This window comes from Micropterus salmoides, unplaced genomic scaffold (assembly GCF_014851395.1).
Source record: "Micropterus salmoides isolate LMB-PRFRI ecotype aquatic unplaced genomic scaffold, ASM1485139v1 Ms_hic_scaffold_1, whole genome shotgun sequence".
Taxonomy (NCBI): domain Eukaryota; kingdom Metazoa; phylum Chordata; class Actinopteri; order Centrarchiformes; family Centrarchidae; genus Micropterus; species Micropterus salmoides.
The window spans coordinates 35,845,622-35,864,800 of record NW_024040040.1 but is presented as its reverse complement, the minus strand read 5'-3'; the positions used below and the strand labels follow the sequence as shown (position 1 = coordinate 35,864,800).

Sequence of the window (19,179 nt, the reverse complement as noted above, 5' to 3'; positions counted from 1 at the left end):
TGGTAAACCCCACTGCAGCGCTACAGTAATATCTTTATGAGCTGGCTGTTGAACTGATCCATCCAAACATGGAAGGCGCAACGACAAGAGAAAAGTTGACCTGTCATTCAGTCAGGACCACTTTCTTTAGATGTACTGCAGTAAGGTCTCCCTGCGTACCTGGGTTGTTGGCGTTACTGTTGCCTTTCTGTCTGCTCCAACCAGTGGCCTGCGCTACGAAGGGAGTTCAGCCAGCTCAGGGTAAACTACAAAGGTGGATCAGAGGTTGTTGGTGCGCGTTCGTATAAAAAGAGGCAGAGGAACGCACGTTGGCAGTGTCAGGAAATTCTGAATGTAAAGACACGTTAACGGCTAAATATCGTGGCGGCCGACAAAGCCAGGGAGGGTTGTCATAACACCAATAAAATACACTTATGAAACTAACCATAAAATCCCCTAGCCCTAAGCCTTCTCTCAAAATACAGAAAAACCATCCCTAACTAAAAAGAAAAGTTGGTTGCTTCCCGAACCCAGACAGGGGTCTGATTCCACAGCCTGATGGCTAAAGGCTCTGGCTCCCAATCTGCATCTAGGGACCCTCGGTACTACAAGCAGCGCTGCATTTAGGGAGCGCAGTGTTCTAGTGGGGCAGTATGGTGTAAGGAGTTCTTTCATATAGGATGGTGCCTGACCAATTAAGGGCTTTGTATGTAAGGAGAAGTATTTTATAATCAATACTCAATTTTACCGGGAGCCAGTGCAAAGTTACTAAAACAGGGGTGATATGATCTCTCCTGCTGGTTCTAGTCAGTATGCGTGCAGCAGCGTTTTGTATTAACTGGAGAGACTTAAGAGATTTTTCTGAGCAGCCTGAAAGCACGGAGTTCCAGTAGTCAAGCCTTGAGGTAACAAGTTTCTCTGCATCATCTCCATGCAGAAGGTTTCTAATTTTCACAATATTGTGAAGGTGAAAATAGGCGGTCCTTGACGTTTGCTTTATGTGTGAGTTAAAAGACAGGTCTTGATCAAAAATAATAAATAGCTAACTTTGTTAACTTTGAGCTAACAGTCGTGTGGAGCTAACTTTGAGCCAGCTAACAGTCGTTTTGAGCCATAGTCTTTTCGAGCTAACATTCCTTTTAAGCTAAGTTGGAGCTAACAATCGTCTTGAGCCAACAGTCATTTCCTAGCTTAGCTATTTTCCAGATAAGTCATTCCAAGCAGTCATCTTCTAACTAATTTGGTTTGAGCTATAGTCGTTTTCCGGTAAACGTTTGTTTCTACTTAAGTCGTTCAAGCTAACAGTCGTTTCCTAGCTAAGTCTTTCGATAAAAATTAGTTTTGAGCTAACATTCCTTTCAAGCTATCATCAAGCTAACAGTAGTTTTGAGTAGTTTTATTGAGCTAACCTTCAGCTAACAGTAGTTTTGAGTAGTTTTTTCGAGCTAACCTTCAGCTAACAGTAGTTTTTAGCGAACAGCATTTCGAGTGAACAGTTGTTTCGAGTGAACAACCGTTTCAAGTTAACATCCAGTTAACAGTCGTTTCCATTCATTTTAAATCATGTCGTTCCGAGCTAATGCTGTCACAAGGGATAGTAGTTTCAAAGCAAGTCATTCAAAACAAACGTCAAATTAAACTAAAGTTAGTTCTGACTGAACAATTGTTTCAAAAATTAAGGGGCTTTGGCTTCTTTAAGCAGCCTAGTCGGGATGGGGTCTAAGAGGCAGGTTGATGGTTTAGATGGAAAGAACTGTGAGTGCTTAGGCAAAATTACTGTAAGAATAAGTGTTTAGCGGACAGTTGGCCACTGTAATCTAACAAATGTAACTGTTATTTAGCGAGAGCAGCACAACACGGTACCAACACACAAGCACCGGAAACGGAAATGAGTCGACACGCTTACCGCAGTACGTCAGCACGTCAGCAACCTCGTGACAGGTAAAGGAGTCAGGAGTAAACTTGATCCAGATGTTTTAGCCAACTATAGACCTATATCTAACCTTCCATTTCTCTGGAGAAAGCAGTTGCTAAACATCTGTGTGACTTTCTACAGAGCAATAGTTTATTTGAGGATTTTCAGTCAGGATTTAGAGCTCATCATAGCACAGAGACAGCACTGGTGAAAATTACTAACGACCTCCTTATTGCATCAGACAAAGGACTTGTCTCTGTACTGGTTTTGTTAGATCTTAGTGCTGCATTTGATACCATTGACCATCAGATCCTATTGCAGAAAATGGAACATTTCATTGGCATTAAAGGTCCTATTTATCAGATCGATTTCCGTTTGTACATGTTAACGATGAGTCCTCCATGCATGCCAAAGTTAGTCATGGAGTTCCACAAGGATCTGTCCTCGGACCAATCCTCTTCACTTTATATATGCTTTCTTTAGGCAATATTATCAGGAAATATCCCATAAGCTTTCATTGTTATGCAGATGATACTCAGTTATATCTATCTATCAAACCAGATGAAACTCATCAGTTAGCTAAACTTCAAATGTGCCTTCAGGATGTTAAAACCTGGATGACCTGTAATTTTCTAATGTTAAACTCAGATAAAACTGAAGTTATTGTTCTGGGGCCTGAGCACCTCCGTGACGCATTATCTAAAGATATAGTTTCCCTTGATGGCATCGCCCTGGCCTCCAGCACCACTGTGAGGCATCTTGGAGTTATCTTTGATCAGGACATGTCATTTAAGTCTCACATTAAGCAAATTTCAAGGACCGCCTTTTTTCACCTGTTAATTTGGCCCATTTAGCTGCCTCTTGTGCCAACACTTTTTTCTTTTTATCTCTTATTTTTGTCGGCCCCACCCATTTCTTTCTCTTCTTTCCTTCTTTTGGCCATTTTTACCGTCCCGTTTCTGTTGCATTCACACAAACCCAAACCTGAGTGAAAGTAAAGTCCTTTGATCGGCGACTTTGAGCCAATCGGATGTCAGGAAAAACGGGGACCAGTCAAAGTTGGGAGTGGCCGCTCGTATTCCCCCTCAAGAATGAAAGTATTGGTTTGGCCCAGTCTGAAACACACACACATGGAATGGACCGGCCGTTCGGGATTGTTCCCGGTATTCCCGATTGCCAATCCGCTCCTGGAGCACTCGTGGCTTTGGCCAAGCTGGAGGCAAAGAAGTGACAAGAGCAGCTGCACAATCATAGGTCATAGTTTATATACTGTATCAAAACTTTTGGTAAATTTTCAATAATGAGCATTGGCACCACAAGTGTGTGGCTTCTCTGCTTGTTTTTGTCGACTAGCAGCTCATTAATATGGAGGTCTTGAGCACTCAAGAAGACACATTATACATACATATTATTGAACCCATGTCAGACTGAACATCAGCAGAGACAGAACATTATAAGCTTCGTACAGGTCCATTTCATGGCGGGGCTGGTGGTTGTTCTGTTTGGCTTTTGTTATAATTACATTTTCTTCTTTACAGAAAGGAAGCACCACTCTAACGGAGATGTGATGGTGAACCACGTTCAGAACATCCATGAACACAGCACGCTGGAACCAGTTGCGGTTAAAATGATTAGCGGTCCAGTCTTCAGTGGTGCTGGTTGGTGCCTGGTTTGATTTAATTTCAGTGCCTCCAGAAAGAAAATGTTGTGGAGGTAAATTTCCCAGATTGTGCAAAGAATTAGGAAAATTTTATAAATGGAAATTTATCACATTTACTAACATTTGTACTGAAGTAAATCGCAGCTAATCCTGTAGGGTAAAGATTCTGTTTTGAAACAGCCATTTTGGAGAGTAAAAACACGTCATCAACAAGACGTTACTAACTTCATGAAGATATCATTTATTGCAGGGCTGTTTTACTGGACCGCAAAGGTTTTCGCTTGGTGAACCTTATTAAAAGAAACTAGTTTTTACTGGACATGGATATTCTGTGCGGGTAAAAAGCTAACGGCACTTTTTCATCAGAAGGTGGCAGCGTTGCCTCAACACTTACAAGAAGAATTTGGTCTTACAAATGTTCCATATGTGGTCTTTACTTCTGGGTTTTTTCACACATGTACAACTTGTGAACTGCACGATCTGCCTTTTCCACAGGTTTCTCTCCGTACGTCTGCATTTCAACCACGATGGAAGCTGAGAGGTTGCTCTGATGGTGTGTTATATTCTATAAACATGTTTTTCCTTTCCCCAGCATGCGCATCAGCCCTCACGGAGTCCACTGCACCTGCCCCGCTTAGCAGATCGGCCAAAAGATCAACGGCTCAAGATCAAAAGATCTTTATGAATGAAGGCAAAGCCAGATCAGTCCAACAATTAATATTATCCTGGGCCAAAGACATCCTCAGTCACATTTGTCTATTTGGAAGTTATCTAAACAACATCTCTAAAAGAGAGATTTAATCTGGTAAACAAATATGTCTCAGCCAACACAGTGCAAGAAAGTATTTTGTTCTGTCACCGTACTCAGTGTGTATTTTCGTGTGGAGCATTTAAATGTGTTCTATTATTGACAAAATAGCACAGTTCAACAGAGCGATCGAGTTAAAAGTGGCTGGAGGGCGCCTTTCAATATTACAACACAGAACAACAAAATCCCAACAATACGCACAGACCGAGGACTTTAGGCAGCTTGTTGTAGGTCGGCAGTGAGATCTGACCTCAGTCTGACACGGTGCTAATTAATATTTAATGTAACATTGAGGGTTCAAATCCTGATGAGTGGGGTTTCTTCCTATAATTAGTGTTATATAAACACAACAACTTCATTTATTTGAAACTAACACAGGATGAAAACAGTTTAAATCCCTTCAGAGCCACTTCTTTATGAAACTGGCCGGTCCAGGTTCAGTTTGTTGGTTCAGGAGAGGGTTTTTTTTAGGTTTTCTGATGAAACACCTGTGCAGGAGCTGGAGCCTGAACTAGCTGATCACTGTCTGCTGGGCTGCAACAGGAAGTGACGTCACATGTCGAGTCACACAAGGTGCAGCTGCTGAGTATAAAGGAACGAGCAGGAGAGTTTGTTCCCGTGAACAGAGCTGATCTGTGTTCAGAGCATCGACGCCTCACACCAAACAGACGAGAACTCACAGACAGAGTGCATGATGGGACTGAAGACGCTGCTGCTCGTCTCTCTGCTCGGCGTTCTGGGTAAAAGTTTCTTCTTCTTTAACACGGTTTAATGTTGGAAAGGGGCCACGCTGGATTCCTCCTTTTCCAAACCACCAGTTTTCAGCCTGGGAATTTCTGTAAGCTGTGGCCGCTGAGGGCACGCAGCAGCTTGTTCAGCGCTGAATTTAACCGCTTTTCTTGTTGTTTGGACGCAGTTTTAGGAACAGAAGCATGATAAGGTCACACACTGGTGTCTAAAGAGGAAACTCTGCAACATAAAACTCCTCAGTCAAACAGAAACGAGCTTCTCTTTCAGCTCTGAGCATCAAATCCTGAAGCTGCAGATAGTTAGTGGAGAGAAACTAAAGAGAACTCGTGTTAAATGTTTAGTGAAGCGATGGACGTGTGAAAAGGAGACGAGGGTTTGAGTTTGTGATCACTGCAGCTGCCAGAAGTGGAGTCAGTTAGAATCTGCTGGGGTGTCATGAAATATTTTCCAAGCAGCAAAACTTCCACTGACTGAAATACTTCATTTTGAAGACGACTGATCATCAGATTTTCTGAACTGTTATGGTTTGATCTTTAAAGCAGCTAACTCTGTCAGAGAAATGTACTGTAGTAGAAAGTGGTAAAGTACAAACTCGGACGTCCTGCAGACTAAAATCTATCAGCACAAACTCTAGTGAAGCGAGTGTTGAAGACAAACGCCACTCTAAGGTCAGAGGTGACGGTCTTCCCCTCCCCCTGCAGCGCTGGAGGTGGCGGGGGCCAGCGCCAGTTGCATACCTGGAGGTCTGTGCCCCAGCAACAACAATGACCCCAACCTCCAGAAGGCCCTCCTCGTCGCCACCAACTACTACAACACCCAATCAAAAGACTCCTTCCTCTACAAAATCTCCTCCATCAAAAAGGCAGAGCGTCAGGTACGACACAGGAAACGTTTCATGTGCACTCTGTGGGGTCAAAGGTTTCCTCTAAACGTGTCCTTAATGGTGTAGCTGAATCCATGACGACATTTATCAGTTGATTCCGATTTTCTGTTATCGGAAGGAGGCGAACAACGTAATCAACTAAAGTTCTCAATGTAGCGGAGTAAAAGGTTTGCTCCTGATGGTCGAGCCAGCTGAGTGTTAGTGAATGAGAGACAAATTCTAAAGCACTGTGTGACTGCAGCCATCAGCAGTTACCCAGGTGAAGTACAAGTACCTCACACTTCTACTTAAGTACAGTACTTAGTGACTCTGCTGTCTCGTGTGTTTGTGGTTCAGGTTGTTGCAGGGACTTTGTACATCGTGGATTTAGTGATTTCCAGGACCGTCTGCCGTAAACCCCCCAGCGTCCAAGATCTGTCCAAATGCAACTTTCAGGCTCCTCGCAAGGTGAGTCTGAACTGGTTCATATTACTGACCAGTCCAACAGGAGGAAGGCCAGCTCGCTGTCTGTCCAGCAGCCTCTTGTTTGGTCACTCTCTTTTTCTCTGTTCATGTTCTCTTCTGTCTCTTGCGTGCAAGATTTAAAGGTCTTTTGTTAATGTGGGAAAAACCCACTTCCTGTTGTGTTTTCCAGACGCTTCAGTGTCACGTTAAGGTTTTGGTGGTTCCCGGGCAGAAACAGACCAGGACTCTGGAGTTCAGCTGTAAAGCCTGAAACCAGCAGCTGCCTCCACCTTCATCAGCCTCCTCATCCCTGATGGTGTAGTTACCTCCACCTGTCTGCTCCTCAAATTTATTGTAAAATCTGCAATAATAAAAACACTACAAACCAATGGTACATTATGAGACTGAATTACTTTTACAGTTTCATTCATTTACTGATGTCATTAAGATGTGTTTAAATGAATGGAGCTCTATACGGTCGTCTAATTTGAGGCTTCTTCAAGATGTAAACACGGCAAATAATAGAGGAGTCATTCCTTGAAGGAACAAAGTGTAGCTTTCCGCAGCCTCTAGTGGTGAGGTTGCAGACTGCAAACGAGACCTTTCCAAGCTGGACCTCATGAGCCAAGAGTCTGACACAGCTTCACACTACATGCTGGTAAACTCCCACTGCAGCGCTACAGTAATATCTTTATGAGCTGGCTGTTGAACTGATCCATCCAAACATGGAAGGCGCAACGACAAGAGAAAAGTTGACCTGTCATTCAGTCAGGACCACTTTCTTTAGATGTACTGCAGTAAGGTCTCCCTGCGTACCTGGGTTGTTGGCGTTACTGTTGCCTTTCTGTCTGCTCCAACCAGTGGCCTGCGCTACGAAGGGAGTTCAGCCAGCTCAGGGTAAACTACAAAGGTGGATCAGAGGTTGTTGGTGCGCGTTCGTATAAAAAGAGGCAGAGGAACGCACGTTGGCAGTGTCAGGAAATTCTGAATGTAAAGACACGTTAACGGCTAAATATCGTGGCGGCCGACAAAGCCAGGGAGGGTTGTCATAACACCAATAAAATACACTTATGAAACTAACCATAAAATCCCCTAGCCCTAAGCCTTCTCTCAAAATACAGAAAAACCATCCCTAACTAAAAAGAAAAGTTGGTTGCTTCCCGAACCCAGACAGGGGTCTGATTCCACAGCCTGATGGCTAAAGGCTCTGGCTCCCAATCTGCATCTAGGGACCCTCGGTACTACAAGCAGCGCTGCATTTAGGGAGCGCAGTGTTCTAGTGGGGCAGTATGGTGTAAGGAGTTCTTTCATATAGGATGGTGCCTGACCAATTAAGGGCTTTGTATGTAAGGAGAAGTATTTTATAATCAATACTCAATTTTACCGGGAGCCAGTGCAAAGTTACTAAAACAGGGGTGATATGATCTCTCCTGCTGGTTCTAGTCAGTATGCGTGCAGCAGCGTTTTGTATTAACTGGAGAGACTTAAGAGATTTTTCTGAGCAGCCTGAAAGCACGGAGTTCCAGTAGTCAAGCCTTGAGGTAACAAGTTTCTCTGCATCATCTCCATGCAGAAGGTTTCTAATTTTCACAATATTGTGAAGGTGAAAATAGGCGGTCCTTGACGTTTGCTTTATGTGTGAGTTAAAAGACAGGTCTTGATCAAAAATAATAAATAGCTAACTTTGTTAACTTTGAGCTAACAGTCGTGTGGAGCTAACTTTGAGCCAGCTAACAGTCGTTTTGAGCCATAGTCTTTTCGAGCTAACATTCCTTTTAAGCTAAGTTGGAGCTAACAATCGTCTTGAGCCAACAGTCATTTCCTAGCTTAGCTATTTTCCAGATAAGTCATTCCAAGCAGTCATCTTCTAACTAATTTGGTTTGAGCTATAGTCGTTTTCCGGTAAACGTTTGTTTCTACTTAAGTTGTTCAAGCTAACAGTCTTTCGATAAAAATTTGTTTTGAGCTAACATTCCTTTCAAGCTATCATCAAGCTAACAGTAGTTTTGAGTAGTTTTATTGAGCTAACCTTCAGCTAACAGTAGTTTTGAGTAGTTTTTTCGAGCTAACCTTCAGCTAACAGTAGTTTTTAGCGAACAGCATTTCGAGTGAACAGTTGTTTCGAGTGAACAACCGTTTCAAGTTAACATCCAGTTAACAGTCGTTTCCATTCATTTTAAATCATGTCGTTCCGAGCTAATGCTGTCACAAGGGATAGTAGTTTCAAAGCAAGTCATTCAAAACAAACGTCAAATTAAACTAAAGTTAGTTCTGACTGAACAATTGTTTCAAAAATTAAGGGGCTTTGGCTTCTTTAAGCAGCCTAGTCGGGATGGGGTCTAAGAGGCAGGTTGATGGTTTAGATGGAAAGAACTGTGAGTGCTTAGGCAAAATTACTGTAAGAATAAGTGTTTAGCGGACAGTTGGCCACTGTAATCTAACAAATGTAACTGTTATTTAGCGAGAGCAGCACAACACGGTACCAACACACAAGCACCGGAAACGGAAATGAGTCGACACGCTTACCGCAGTACGTCAGCACGTCAGCAACCTCGTGACAGGTAAAGGAGTCAGGAGTAAACTTGATCCAGATGTTTTAGCCAACTATAGACCTATATCTAACCTTCCATTTCTCTGGAGAAAGCAGTTGCTAAACATCTGTGTGACTTTCTACAGAGCAATAGTTTATTTGAGGATTTTCAGTCAGGATTTAGAGCTCATCATAGCACAGAGACAGCACTGGTGAAAATTACTAACGACCTCCTTATTGCATCAGACAAAGGACTTGTCTCTGTACTGGTTTTGTTAGATCTTAGTGCTGCATTTGATACCATTGACCATCAGATCCTATTGCAGAAAATGGAACATTTCATTGGCATTAAAGGAACCGCTCTAAGCTGGTTTAAGCCCTATTTATCAGATCGATTTCCGTTTGTACATGTTAACGATGAGTCCTCCATGCATGCCAAAGTTAGTCATGGAGTTCCACAAGGATCTGTCCTCGGACCAATCCTCTTCACTTTATATATGCTTTCTTTAGGCAATATTATCAGGAAATATCCCATAAGCTTTCATTGTTATGCAGATGATACTCAGTTATATCTATCTATCAAACCAGATGAAACTCATCAGTTAGCTAAACTTCAAATGTGCCTTCAGGATGTTAAAACCTGGATGACCTGTAATTTTCTAATGTTAAACTCAGATAAAACTGAAGTTATTGTTCTGGGGCCTGAGCACCTCCGTGACGCATTATCTAAAGATATAGTTTCCCTTGATGGCATCGCCCTGGCCTCCAGCACCACTGTGAGGCATCTTGGAGTTATCTTTGATCAGGACATGTCATTTAAGTCTCACATTAAGCAAATTTCAAGGACCGCCTTTTTTCACCTGTTAATTTGGCCCATTTAGCTGCCTCTTGTGCCAACACTTTTTTCTTTTTATCTCTTATTTTTGTCGGCCCCACCCATTTCTTTCTCTTCTTTCCTTCTTTTGGCCATTTTTACCGTCCCGTTTCTGTTGCATTCACACAAACCCAAACCTGAGTGAAAGTAAAGTCCTTTGATCGGCGACTTTGAGCCAATCGGATGTCAGGAAAAACGGGGACCAGTCAAAGTTGGGAGTGGCCGCTCGTATTCCCCCTCAAGAATGAAAGTATTGGTTTGGCCCAGTCTGAAACACACACACACATGGAATGGACCGGCCGTTCGGGATTGTTCCCGGTATTCCCGATTGCCAATCCGCTCCTGGAGCACTCGTGGCTTTGGCCAAGCTGGAGGCAAAGAAGTGACAAGAGCAGCTGCACAATCATAGGTCATAGTTTATATACTGTATCAAAACTTTTGGTAAATTTTCAATAATGAGCATTGGCACCACAAGTGTGTGGCTTCTCTGCTTGTTTTTGTCGACTAGCAGCTCATTAATATGGAGGTCTTGAGCACTCAAGAAGACACATTATACATACATATTATTGAACCCATGTCAGACTGAACATCAGCAGAGACAGAACATTATAAGCTTCGTACAGGTCCATTTCATGGCGGGGCTGGTGGTTGTTCTGTTTGGCTTTTGTTATAATTACATTTTCTTCTTTACAGAAAGGAAGCACCACTCTAACGGAGATGTGATGGTGAACCACGTTCAGAACATCCATGAACACAGCACGCTGGAACCAGTTGCGGTTAAAATGATTAGCGGTCCAGTCTTCAGTGGTGCTGGTTGGTGCCTGGTTTGATTTAATTTCAGTGCCTCCAGAAAGAAAATGTTGTGGAGGTAAATTTCCCAGATTGTGCAAAGAATTAGGAAAATTTTATAAATGGAAATTTATCACATTTACTAACATTTGTACTGAAGTAAATCGCAGCTAATCCTGTAGGGTAAAGATTCTGTTTTGAAACAGCCATTTTGGAGAGTAAAAACACGTCATCAACAAGACGTTACTAACTTCATGAAGATATCATTTATTGCAGGGCTGTTTTACTGGACCGCAAAGGTTTTCGCTTGGTGAACCTTATTAAAAGAAACTAGTTTTTACTGGACATGGATATTCTGTGCGGGTAAAAAGCTAACGGCACTTTTTCATCAGAAGGTGGCAGCGTTGCCTCAACACTTACAAGAAGAATTTGGTCTTACAAATGTTCCATATGTGGTCTTTACTTCTGGGTTTTTTCACACATGTACAACTTGTGAACTGCACGATCTGCCTTTTCCACAGGTTTCTCTCCGTACGTCTGCATTTCAACCACGATGGAAGCTGAGAGGTTGCTCTGATGGTGTGTTATATTCTATAAACATGTTTTTCCTTTCCCCAGCATGCGCATCAGCCCTCACGGAGTCCACTGCACCTGCCCCGCTTAGCAGATCGGCCAAAAGATCAACGGCTCAAGATCAAAAGATCTTTATGAATGAAGGCAAAGCCAGATCAGTCCAACAATTAATATTATCCTGGGCCAAAGACATCCTCAGTCACATTTGTCTATTTGGAAGTTATCTAAACAACATCTCTAAAAGAGAGATTTAATCTGGTAAACAAATATGTCTCAGCCAACACAGTGCAAGAAAGTATTTTGTTCTGTCACCGTACTCAGTGTGTATTTTCGTGTGGAGCATTTAAATGTGTTCTATTATTGACAAAATAGCACAGTTCAACAGAGCGATCGAGTTAAAAGTGGCTGGAGGGCGCCTTTCAATATTACAACACAGAACAACAAAATCCCAACAATACGCACAGACCGAGGACTTTAGGCAGCTTGTTGTAGGTCGGCAGTGAGATCTGACCTCAGTCTGACACGGTGCTAATTAATATTTAATGTAACATTGAGGGTTCAAATCCTGATGAGTGGGGTTTCTTCCTATAATTAGTGTTATATAAACACAACAACTTCATTTATTTGAAACTAACACAGGATGAAAACAGTTTAAATCCCTTCAGAGCCACTTCTTTATGAAACTGGCCGGTCCAGGTTCAGTTTGTTGGTTCAGGAGAGGGTTTTTTTTAGGTTTTCTGATGAAACACCTGTGCAGGAGCTGGAGCCTGAACTAGCTGATCACTGTCTGCTGGGCTGCAACAGGAAGTGACGTCACATGTCGAGTCACACAAGGTGCAGCTGCTGAGTATAAAGGAACGAGCAGGAGAGTTTGTTCCCGTGAACAGAGCTGATCTGTGTTCAGAGCATCGACGCCTCACACCAAACAGACGAGAACTCACAGACAGAGTGCATGATGGGACTGAAGACGCTGCTGCTCGTCTCTCTGCTCGGCGTTCTGGGTAAAAGTTTCTTCTTCTTTAACACGGTTTAATGTTGGAAAGGGGCCACGCTGGATTCCTCCTTTTCCAAACCACCAGTTTTCAGCCTGGGAATTTCTGTAAGCTGTGGCCGCTGAGGGCACGCAGCAGCTTGTTCAGCGCTGAATTTAACCGCTTTTCTTGTTGTTTGGACGCAGTTTTAGGAACAGAAGCATGATAAGGTCACACACTGGTGTCTAAAGAGGAAACTCTGCAACATAAAACTCCTCAGTCAAACAGAAACGAGCTTCTCTTTCAGCTCTGAGCATCAAATCCTGAAGCTGCAGATAGTTAGTGGAGAGAAACTAAAGAGAACTCGTGTTAAATGTTTAGTGAAGCGATGGACGTGTGAAAAGGAGACGAGGGTTTGAGTTTGTGATCACTGCAGCTGCCAGAAGTGGAGTCAGTTAGAATCTGCTGGGGTGTCATGAAATATTTTCCAAGCAGCAAAACTTCCACTGACTGAAATACTTCATTTTGAAGACGACTGATCATCAGATTTTCTGAACTGTTATGGTTTGATCTTTAAAGCAGCTAACTCTGTCAGAGAAATGTACTGTAGTAGAAAGTGGTAAAGTACAAACTCGGACGTCCTGCAGACTAAAATCTATCAGCACAAACTCTAGTGAAGCGAGTGTTGAAGACAAACGCCACTCTAAGGTCAGAGGTGACGGTCTTCCCCTCCCCCTGCAGCGCTGGAGGTGGCGGGGGCCAGCGCCAGTTGCATACCTGGAGGTCTGTGCCCCAGCAACAACAATGACCCCAACCTCCAGAAGGCCCTCCTCGTCGCCACCAACTACTACAACACCCAATCAAAAGACTCCTTCCTCTACAAAATCTCCTCCATCAAAAAGGCAGAGCGTCAGGTACGACACAGGAAACGTTTCATGTGCACTCTGTGGGGTCAAAGGTTTCCTCTAAACGTGTCCTTAATGGTGTAGCTGAATCCATGACGACATTTATCAGTTGATTCCGATTTTCTGTTATCGGAAGGAGGCGAACAACGTAATCAACTAAAGTTCTCAATGTAGCGGAGTAAAAGGTTTGCTCCTGATGGTCGAGCCAGCTGAGTGTTAGTGAATGAGAGACAAATTCTAAAGCACTGTGTGACTGCAGCCATCAGCAGTTACCCAGGTGAAGTACAAGTACCTCACACTTCTACTTAAGTACAGTACTTAGTGACTCTGCTGTCTCGTGTGTTTGTGGTTCAGGTTGTTGCAGGGACTTTGTACATCGTGGATTTAGTGATTTCCAGGACCGTCTGCCGTAAACCCCCCAGCGTCCAAGATCTGTCCAAATGCAACTTTCAGGCTCCTCGCAAGGTGAGTCTGAACTGGTTCATATTACTGACCAGTCCAACAGGAGGAAGGCCAGCTCGCTGTCTGTCCAGCAGCCTCTTGTTTGGTCACTCTCTTTTTCTCTGTTCATGTTCTCTTCTGTCTCTTGCGTGCAAGATTTAAAGGTCTTTTGTTAATGTGGGAAAAACCCACTTCCTGTTGTGTTTTCCAGACGCTTCAGTGTCACGTTAAGGTTTTGGTGGTTCCCGGGCAGAAACAGACCAGGACTCTGGAGTTCAGCTGTAAAGCCTGAAACCAGCAGCTGCCTCCACCTTCATCAGCCTCCTCATCCCTGATGGTGTAGTTACCTCCACCTGTCTGCTCCTCAAATTTATTGTAAAATCTGCAATAATAAAAACACTACAAACCAATGGTACATTATGAGACTGAATTACTTTTACAGTTTCATTCATTTACTGATGTCATTAAGATGTGTTTAAATGAATGGAGCTCTATACGGTCGTCTAATTTGAGGCTTCTTCAAGATGTAAACACGGCAAATAATAGAGGAGTCATTCCTTGAAGGAACAAAGTGTAGCTTTCCGCAGCCTCTAGTGGTGAGGTTGCAGACTGCAAACGAGACCTTTCCAAGCTGGACCTCATGAGCCAAGAGTCTGACACAGCTTCACACTACATGCTGGTAAACTCCCACTGCAGCGCTACAGTAATATCTTTATGAGCTGGCTGTTGAACTGATCCATCCAAACATGGAAGGCGCAACGACAAGAGAAAAGTTGACCTGTCATTCAGTCAGGACCACTTTCTTTAGATGTACTGCAGTAAGGTCTCCCTGCGTACCTGGGTTGTTGGCGTTACTGTTGCCTTTCTGTCTGCTCCAACCAGTGGCCTGCGCTACGAAGGGAGTTCAGCCAGCTCAGGGTAAACTACAAAGGTGGATCAGAGGTTGTTGGTGCGCGTTCGTATAAAAAGAGGCAGAGGAACGCACGTTGGCAGTGTCAGGAAATTCTGAATGTAAAGACACGTTAACGGCTAAATATCGTGGCGGCCGACAAAGCCAGGGAGGGTTGTCATAACACCAATAAAATACACTTATGAAACTAACCATAAAATCCCCTAGCCCTAAGCCTTCTCTCAAAATACAGAAAAACCATCCCTAACTAAAAAGAAAAGTTGGTTGCTTCCCGAACCCAGACAGGGGTCTGATTCCACAGCCTGATGGCTAAAGGCTCTGGCTCCCAATCTGCATCTAGGGACCCTCGGTACTACAAGCAGCGCTGCATTTAGGGAGCGCAGTGTTCTAGTGGGGCAGTATGGTGTAAGGAGTTCTTTCATATAGGATGGTGCCTGACCAATTAAGGGCTTTGTATGTAAGGAGAAGTATTTTATAATCAATACTCAATTTTACCGGGAGCCAGTGCAAAGTTACTAAAACAGGGGTGATATGATCTCTCCTGCTGGTTCTAGTCAGTATGCGTGCAGCAGCGTTTTGTATTAACTGGAGAGACTTAAGAGATTTTTCTGAGCAGCCTGAAAGCACGGAGTTCCAGTAGTCAAGCCTTGAGGTAACAAGTTTCTCTGCATCATCTCCATGCAGAAGGTTTCTAATTTTCACAATATTGTGAAGGTGAAAATAGGCGGTCCTTGACGTTTGCTTTATGTGTGAGTTAAAAGACAGGTCTTGATCAAAAATAATAAATAGCTAACTTTGTTAACTTTGAGCTAACAGTCGTGTGGAGCTAACTTTGAGCCAGCTAACAGTCGTTTTGAGCCATAGTCTTTTCGAGCTAACATTCCTTTTAAGCTAAGTTGGAGCTAACAATCGTCTTGAGCCAACAGTCATTTCCTAGCTTAGCTATTTTCCAGATAAGTCATTCCAAGCAGTCATCTTCTAACTAATTTGGTTTGAGCTATAGTCGTTTTCCGGTAAACGTTTGTTTCTACTTAAGTCGTTCAAGCTAACAGTCGTTTCCTAGCTAAGTCTTTCGATAAAAATTAGTTTTGAGCTAACATTCCTTTCAAGCTATCATCAAGCTAACAGTAGTTTTGAGTAGTTTTATTGAGCTAACCTTCAGCTAACAGTAGTTTTGAGTAGTTTTTTCGAGCTAACCTTCAGCTAACAGTAGTTTTTAGCGAACAGCATTTCGAGTGAACAGTTGTTTCGAGTGAACAACCGTTTCAAGTTAACATCCAGTTAACAGTCGTTTCCATTCATTTTAAATCATGTCGTTCCGAGCTAATGCTGTCACAAGGGATAGTAGTTTCAAAGCAAGTCATTCAAAACAAACGTCAAATTAAACTAAAGTTAGTTCTGACTGAACAATTGTTTCAAAAATTAAGGGGCTTTGGCTTCTTTAAGCAGCCTAGTCGGGATGGGGTCTAAGAGGCAGGTTGATGGTTTAGATGGAAAGAACTGTGAGTGCTTAGGCAAAATTACTGTAAGAATAAGTGTTTAGCGGACAGTTGGCCACTGTAATCTAACAAATGTAACTGTTATTTAGCGAGAGCAGCACAACACGGTACCAACACACAAGCACCGGAAACGGAAATGAGTCGACACGCTTACCGCAGTACGTCAGCACGTCAGCAACCTCGTGACAGGTAAAGGAGTCAGGAGTAAACTTGATCCAGATGTTTTAGCCAACTATAGACCTATATCTAACCTTCCATTTCTCTGGAGAAAGCAGTTGCTAAACATCTGTGTGACTTTCTACAGAGCAATAGTTTATTTGAGGATTTTCAGTCAGGATTTAGAGCTCATCATAGCACAGAGACAGCACTGGTGAAAATTACTAACGACCTCCTTATTGCATCAGACAAAGGACTTGTCTCTGTACTGGTTTTGTTAGATCTTAGTGCTGCATTTGATACCATTGACCATCAGATCCTATTGCAGAAAATGGAACATTTCATTGGCATTAAAGGAACCGCTCTAAGCTGGTTTAAGCCCTATTTATCAGATCGATTTCCGTTTGTACATGTTAACGATGAGTCCTCCATGCATGCCAAAGTTAGTCATGGAGTTCCACAAGGATCTGTCCTCGGACCAATCCTCTTCACTTTATATATGCTTTCTTTAGGCAATATTATCAGGAAATATCCCATAAGCTTTCATTGTTATGCAGATGATACTCAGTTATATCTATCTATCAAACCAGATGAAACTCATCAGTTAGCTAAACTTCAAATGTGCCTTCAGGATGTTAAAACCTGGATGACCTGTAATTTTCTAATGTTAAACTCAGATAAAACTGAAGTTATTGTTCTGGGGCCTGAGCACCTCCGTGACGCATTATCTAAAGATATAGTTTCCCTTGATGGCATCGCCCTGGCCTCCAGCACCACTGTGAGGCATCTTGGAGTTATCTTTGATCAGGACATGTCATTTAAGTCTCACATTAAGCAAATTTCAAGGACCGCCTTTTTTCACCTGTTAATTTGGCCCATTTAGCTGCCTCTTGTGCCAACACTTTTTTCTTTTTATCTCTTATTTTTGTCGGCCCCACCCATTTCTTTCTCTTCTTTCCTTCTTTTGGCCATTTTTACCGTCCCGTTTCTGTTGCATTCACACAAACCCAAACCTGAGTGAAAGTAAAGTCCTTTGATCGGCGACTTTGAGCCAATCGGATGTCAGGAAAAACGGGGACCAGTCAAAGTTGGGAGTGGCCGCTCGTATTCCCCCTCAAGAATGAAAGTATTGGTTTGGCCCAGTCTGAAACACACACACACATGGAATGGACCGGCCGTTCGGGATTGTTCCCGGTATTCCCGATTGCCAATCCGCTCCTGGAGCACTCGTGGCTTTGGCCAAGCTGGAGGCAAAGAAGTGACAAGAGCAGCTGCACAATCATAGGTCATAGTTTATATACTGTATCAAAACTTTTGGTAAATTTTCAATAATGAGCATTGGCACCACAAGTGTGTGGCTTCTCTGCTTGTTTTTGTCGACTAGCAGCTCATTAATATGGAGGTCTTGAGCACTCAAGAAGACACATTATACATACATATTATTGAACCCATGTCAGACTGAACATCAGCAGAGACAGAACATTATAAGCTTCGTACAGGTCCATTTCATGGCGGGGCTGGTGGTTGTTCTGTTTGGCTTTTGTTATAATTACATTTTCTTCTTTACAGAAAGGAAGCACCACTCTAACGGAGATGTGATGGTGAACCACGTTCAGAACATCCATGAACACAGCACGCTGGAACCAGTTGCGGTTAAAATGATTAGCGGTCCAGTCTTCAGTGGTGCTGGTTGGTGCCTGGTTTGATTTAATTTCAGTGCCTCCAGAAAGAAAATGTTGTGGAGGTAAATTTCCCAGATTGTGCAAAGAATTAGGAAAATTTTATAAATGGAAATTTATCACATTTACTAACATTTGTACTGAAGTAAATCGCAGCTAATCCTGTAGGGTAAAGATTCTGTTTTGAAACAGCCATTTTGGAGAGTAAAAACACGTCATCAACAAGACGTTACTAACTTCATGAAGATATCATTTATTGCAGGGCTGTTTTACTGGACCGCAAAGGTTTTCGCTTGGTGAACCTTATTAAAAGAAACTAGTTTTTACTGGACATGGATATTCTGTGCGGGTAAAAAGCTAACGGCACTTTTTCATCAGAAGGTGGCAGCGTTGCCTCAACACTTACAAGAAGAATTTGGTCTTACAAATGTTCCATATGTGGTCTTTACTTCTGGGTTTTTTCACACATGTACAACTTGTGAACTGCACGATCTGCCTTTTCCACAGGTTTCTCTCCGTACGTCTGCATTTCAACCACGATGGAAGCTGAGAGGTTGCTCTGATGGTGTGTTATATTCTATAAACATGTTTTTCCTTTCCCCAGCATGCGCATCAGCCCTCACGGAGTCCACTGCACCTGCCCCGCTTAGCAGATCGGCCAAAAGATCAACGGCTCAAGATCAAAAGATCTTTATGAATGAAGGCAAAGCCAGATCAGTCCAACAATTAATATTATCCTGGGCCAAAGACATCCTCAGTCACATTTGTCTATTTGGAAGTTATCTAAACAACATCTCTAAAAGAGAGATTTAATCTGGTAAACAAATATGTCTCAGCCAACACAGTGCAAGAAAGTATTTTGTTCTGTCACCGTACTCAGTGTGTATTTTCGTGTGGAGCATTTAAATGTGTTCTATTATTGACAAAATAGCACAGTTCAACAGAGCGATCGAGTTAAAAGTGGCTGGAGGGCGCCTTTCAATATTACAACACAGAACAACAAAATCCCAACAATACGCACAGACCGAGGACTTTAGGCAGCTTGTTGTAGGTCGGCAGTGAGATCTGACCTCAGTCTGACACGGTGCTAATTAATATTTAATGTAACATTGAGGGTTCAAATCCTGATGAGTGGGGTTTCTTCCTATAATTAGTGTTATATAAACACAACAACTTCATTTATTTGAAACTAACACAGGATGAAAACAGTTTAAATCCCTTCAGAGCCACTTCTTTATGAAACTGGCCGGTCCAGGTTCAGTTTGTTGGTTCAGGAGAGGGTTTTTTTTAGGTTTTCTGATGAAACACCTGTGCAGGAGCTGGAGCCTGAACTAGCTGATCACTGTCTGCTGGGCTGCAACAGGAAGTGACGTCACATGTCGAGTCACACAAGGTGCAGCTGCTGAGTATAAA

The 19,179-nt window shown here is 42.8% G+C and overlaps 2 protein-coding genes across 2 annotated transcripts; both read left to right on the top strand.

Moving 5' to 3' along the window:
• Nucleotides 1-4,955: 4,955 nt before the first annotated feature.
• On the top strand, nt 4,956-6,833 carry LOC119907871 (cystatin-like). The gene is made up of 4 exons (XM_038725562.1): nt 4,956-5,102; nt 5,814-5,986; nt 6,332-6,442; nt 6,630-6,833. The coding sequence occupies exons 1-4, from the start codon at nt 5,054-5,056 to the stop codon at nt 6,708-6,710; spliced, it is 414 nt and encodes a 137-aa protein (XP_038581490.1). The 5' UTR covers nt 4,956-5,053; the 3' UTR covers nt 6,711-6,833.
• A 5,226-nt stretch (nt 6,834-12,059) lies between these two features.
• LOC119907861 (cystatin-like) lies at nt 12,060-13,937 on the top strand. The gene is made up of 4 exons (XM_038725552.1): nt 12,060-12,206; nt 12,918-13,090; nt 13,436-13,546; nt 13,734-13,937. The coding sequence occupies exons 1-4, from the start codon at nt 12,158-12,160 to the stop codon at nt 13,812-13,814; spliced, it is 414 nt and encodes a 137-aa protein (XP_038581480.1). The 5' UTR covers nt 12,060-12,157; the 3' UTR covers nt 13,815-13,937.
• The last annotated feature ends 5,242 nt before the right edge of the window (nt 13,938-19,179 follow it).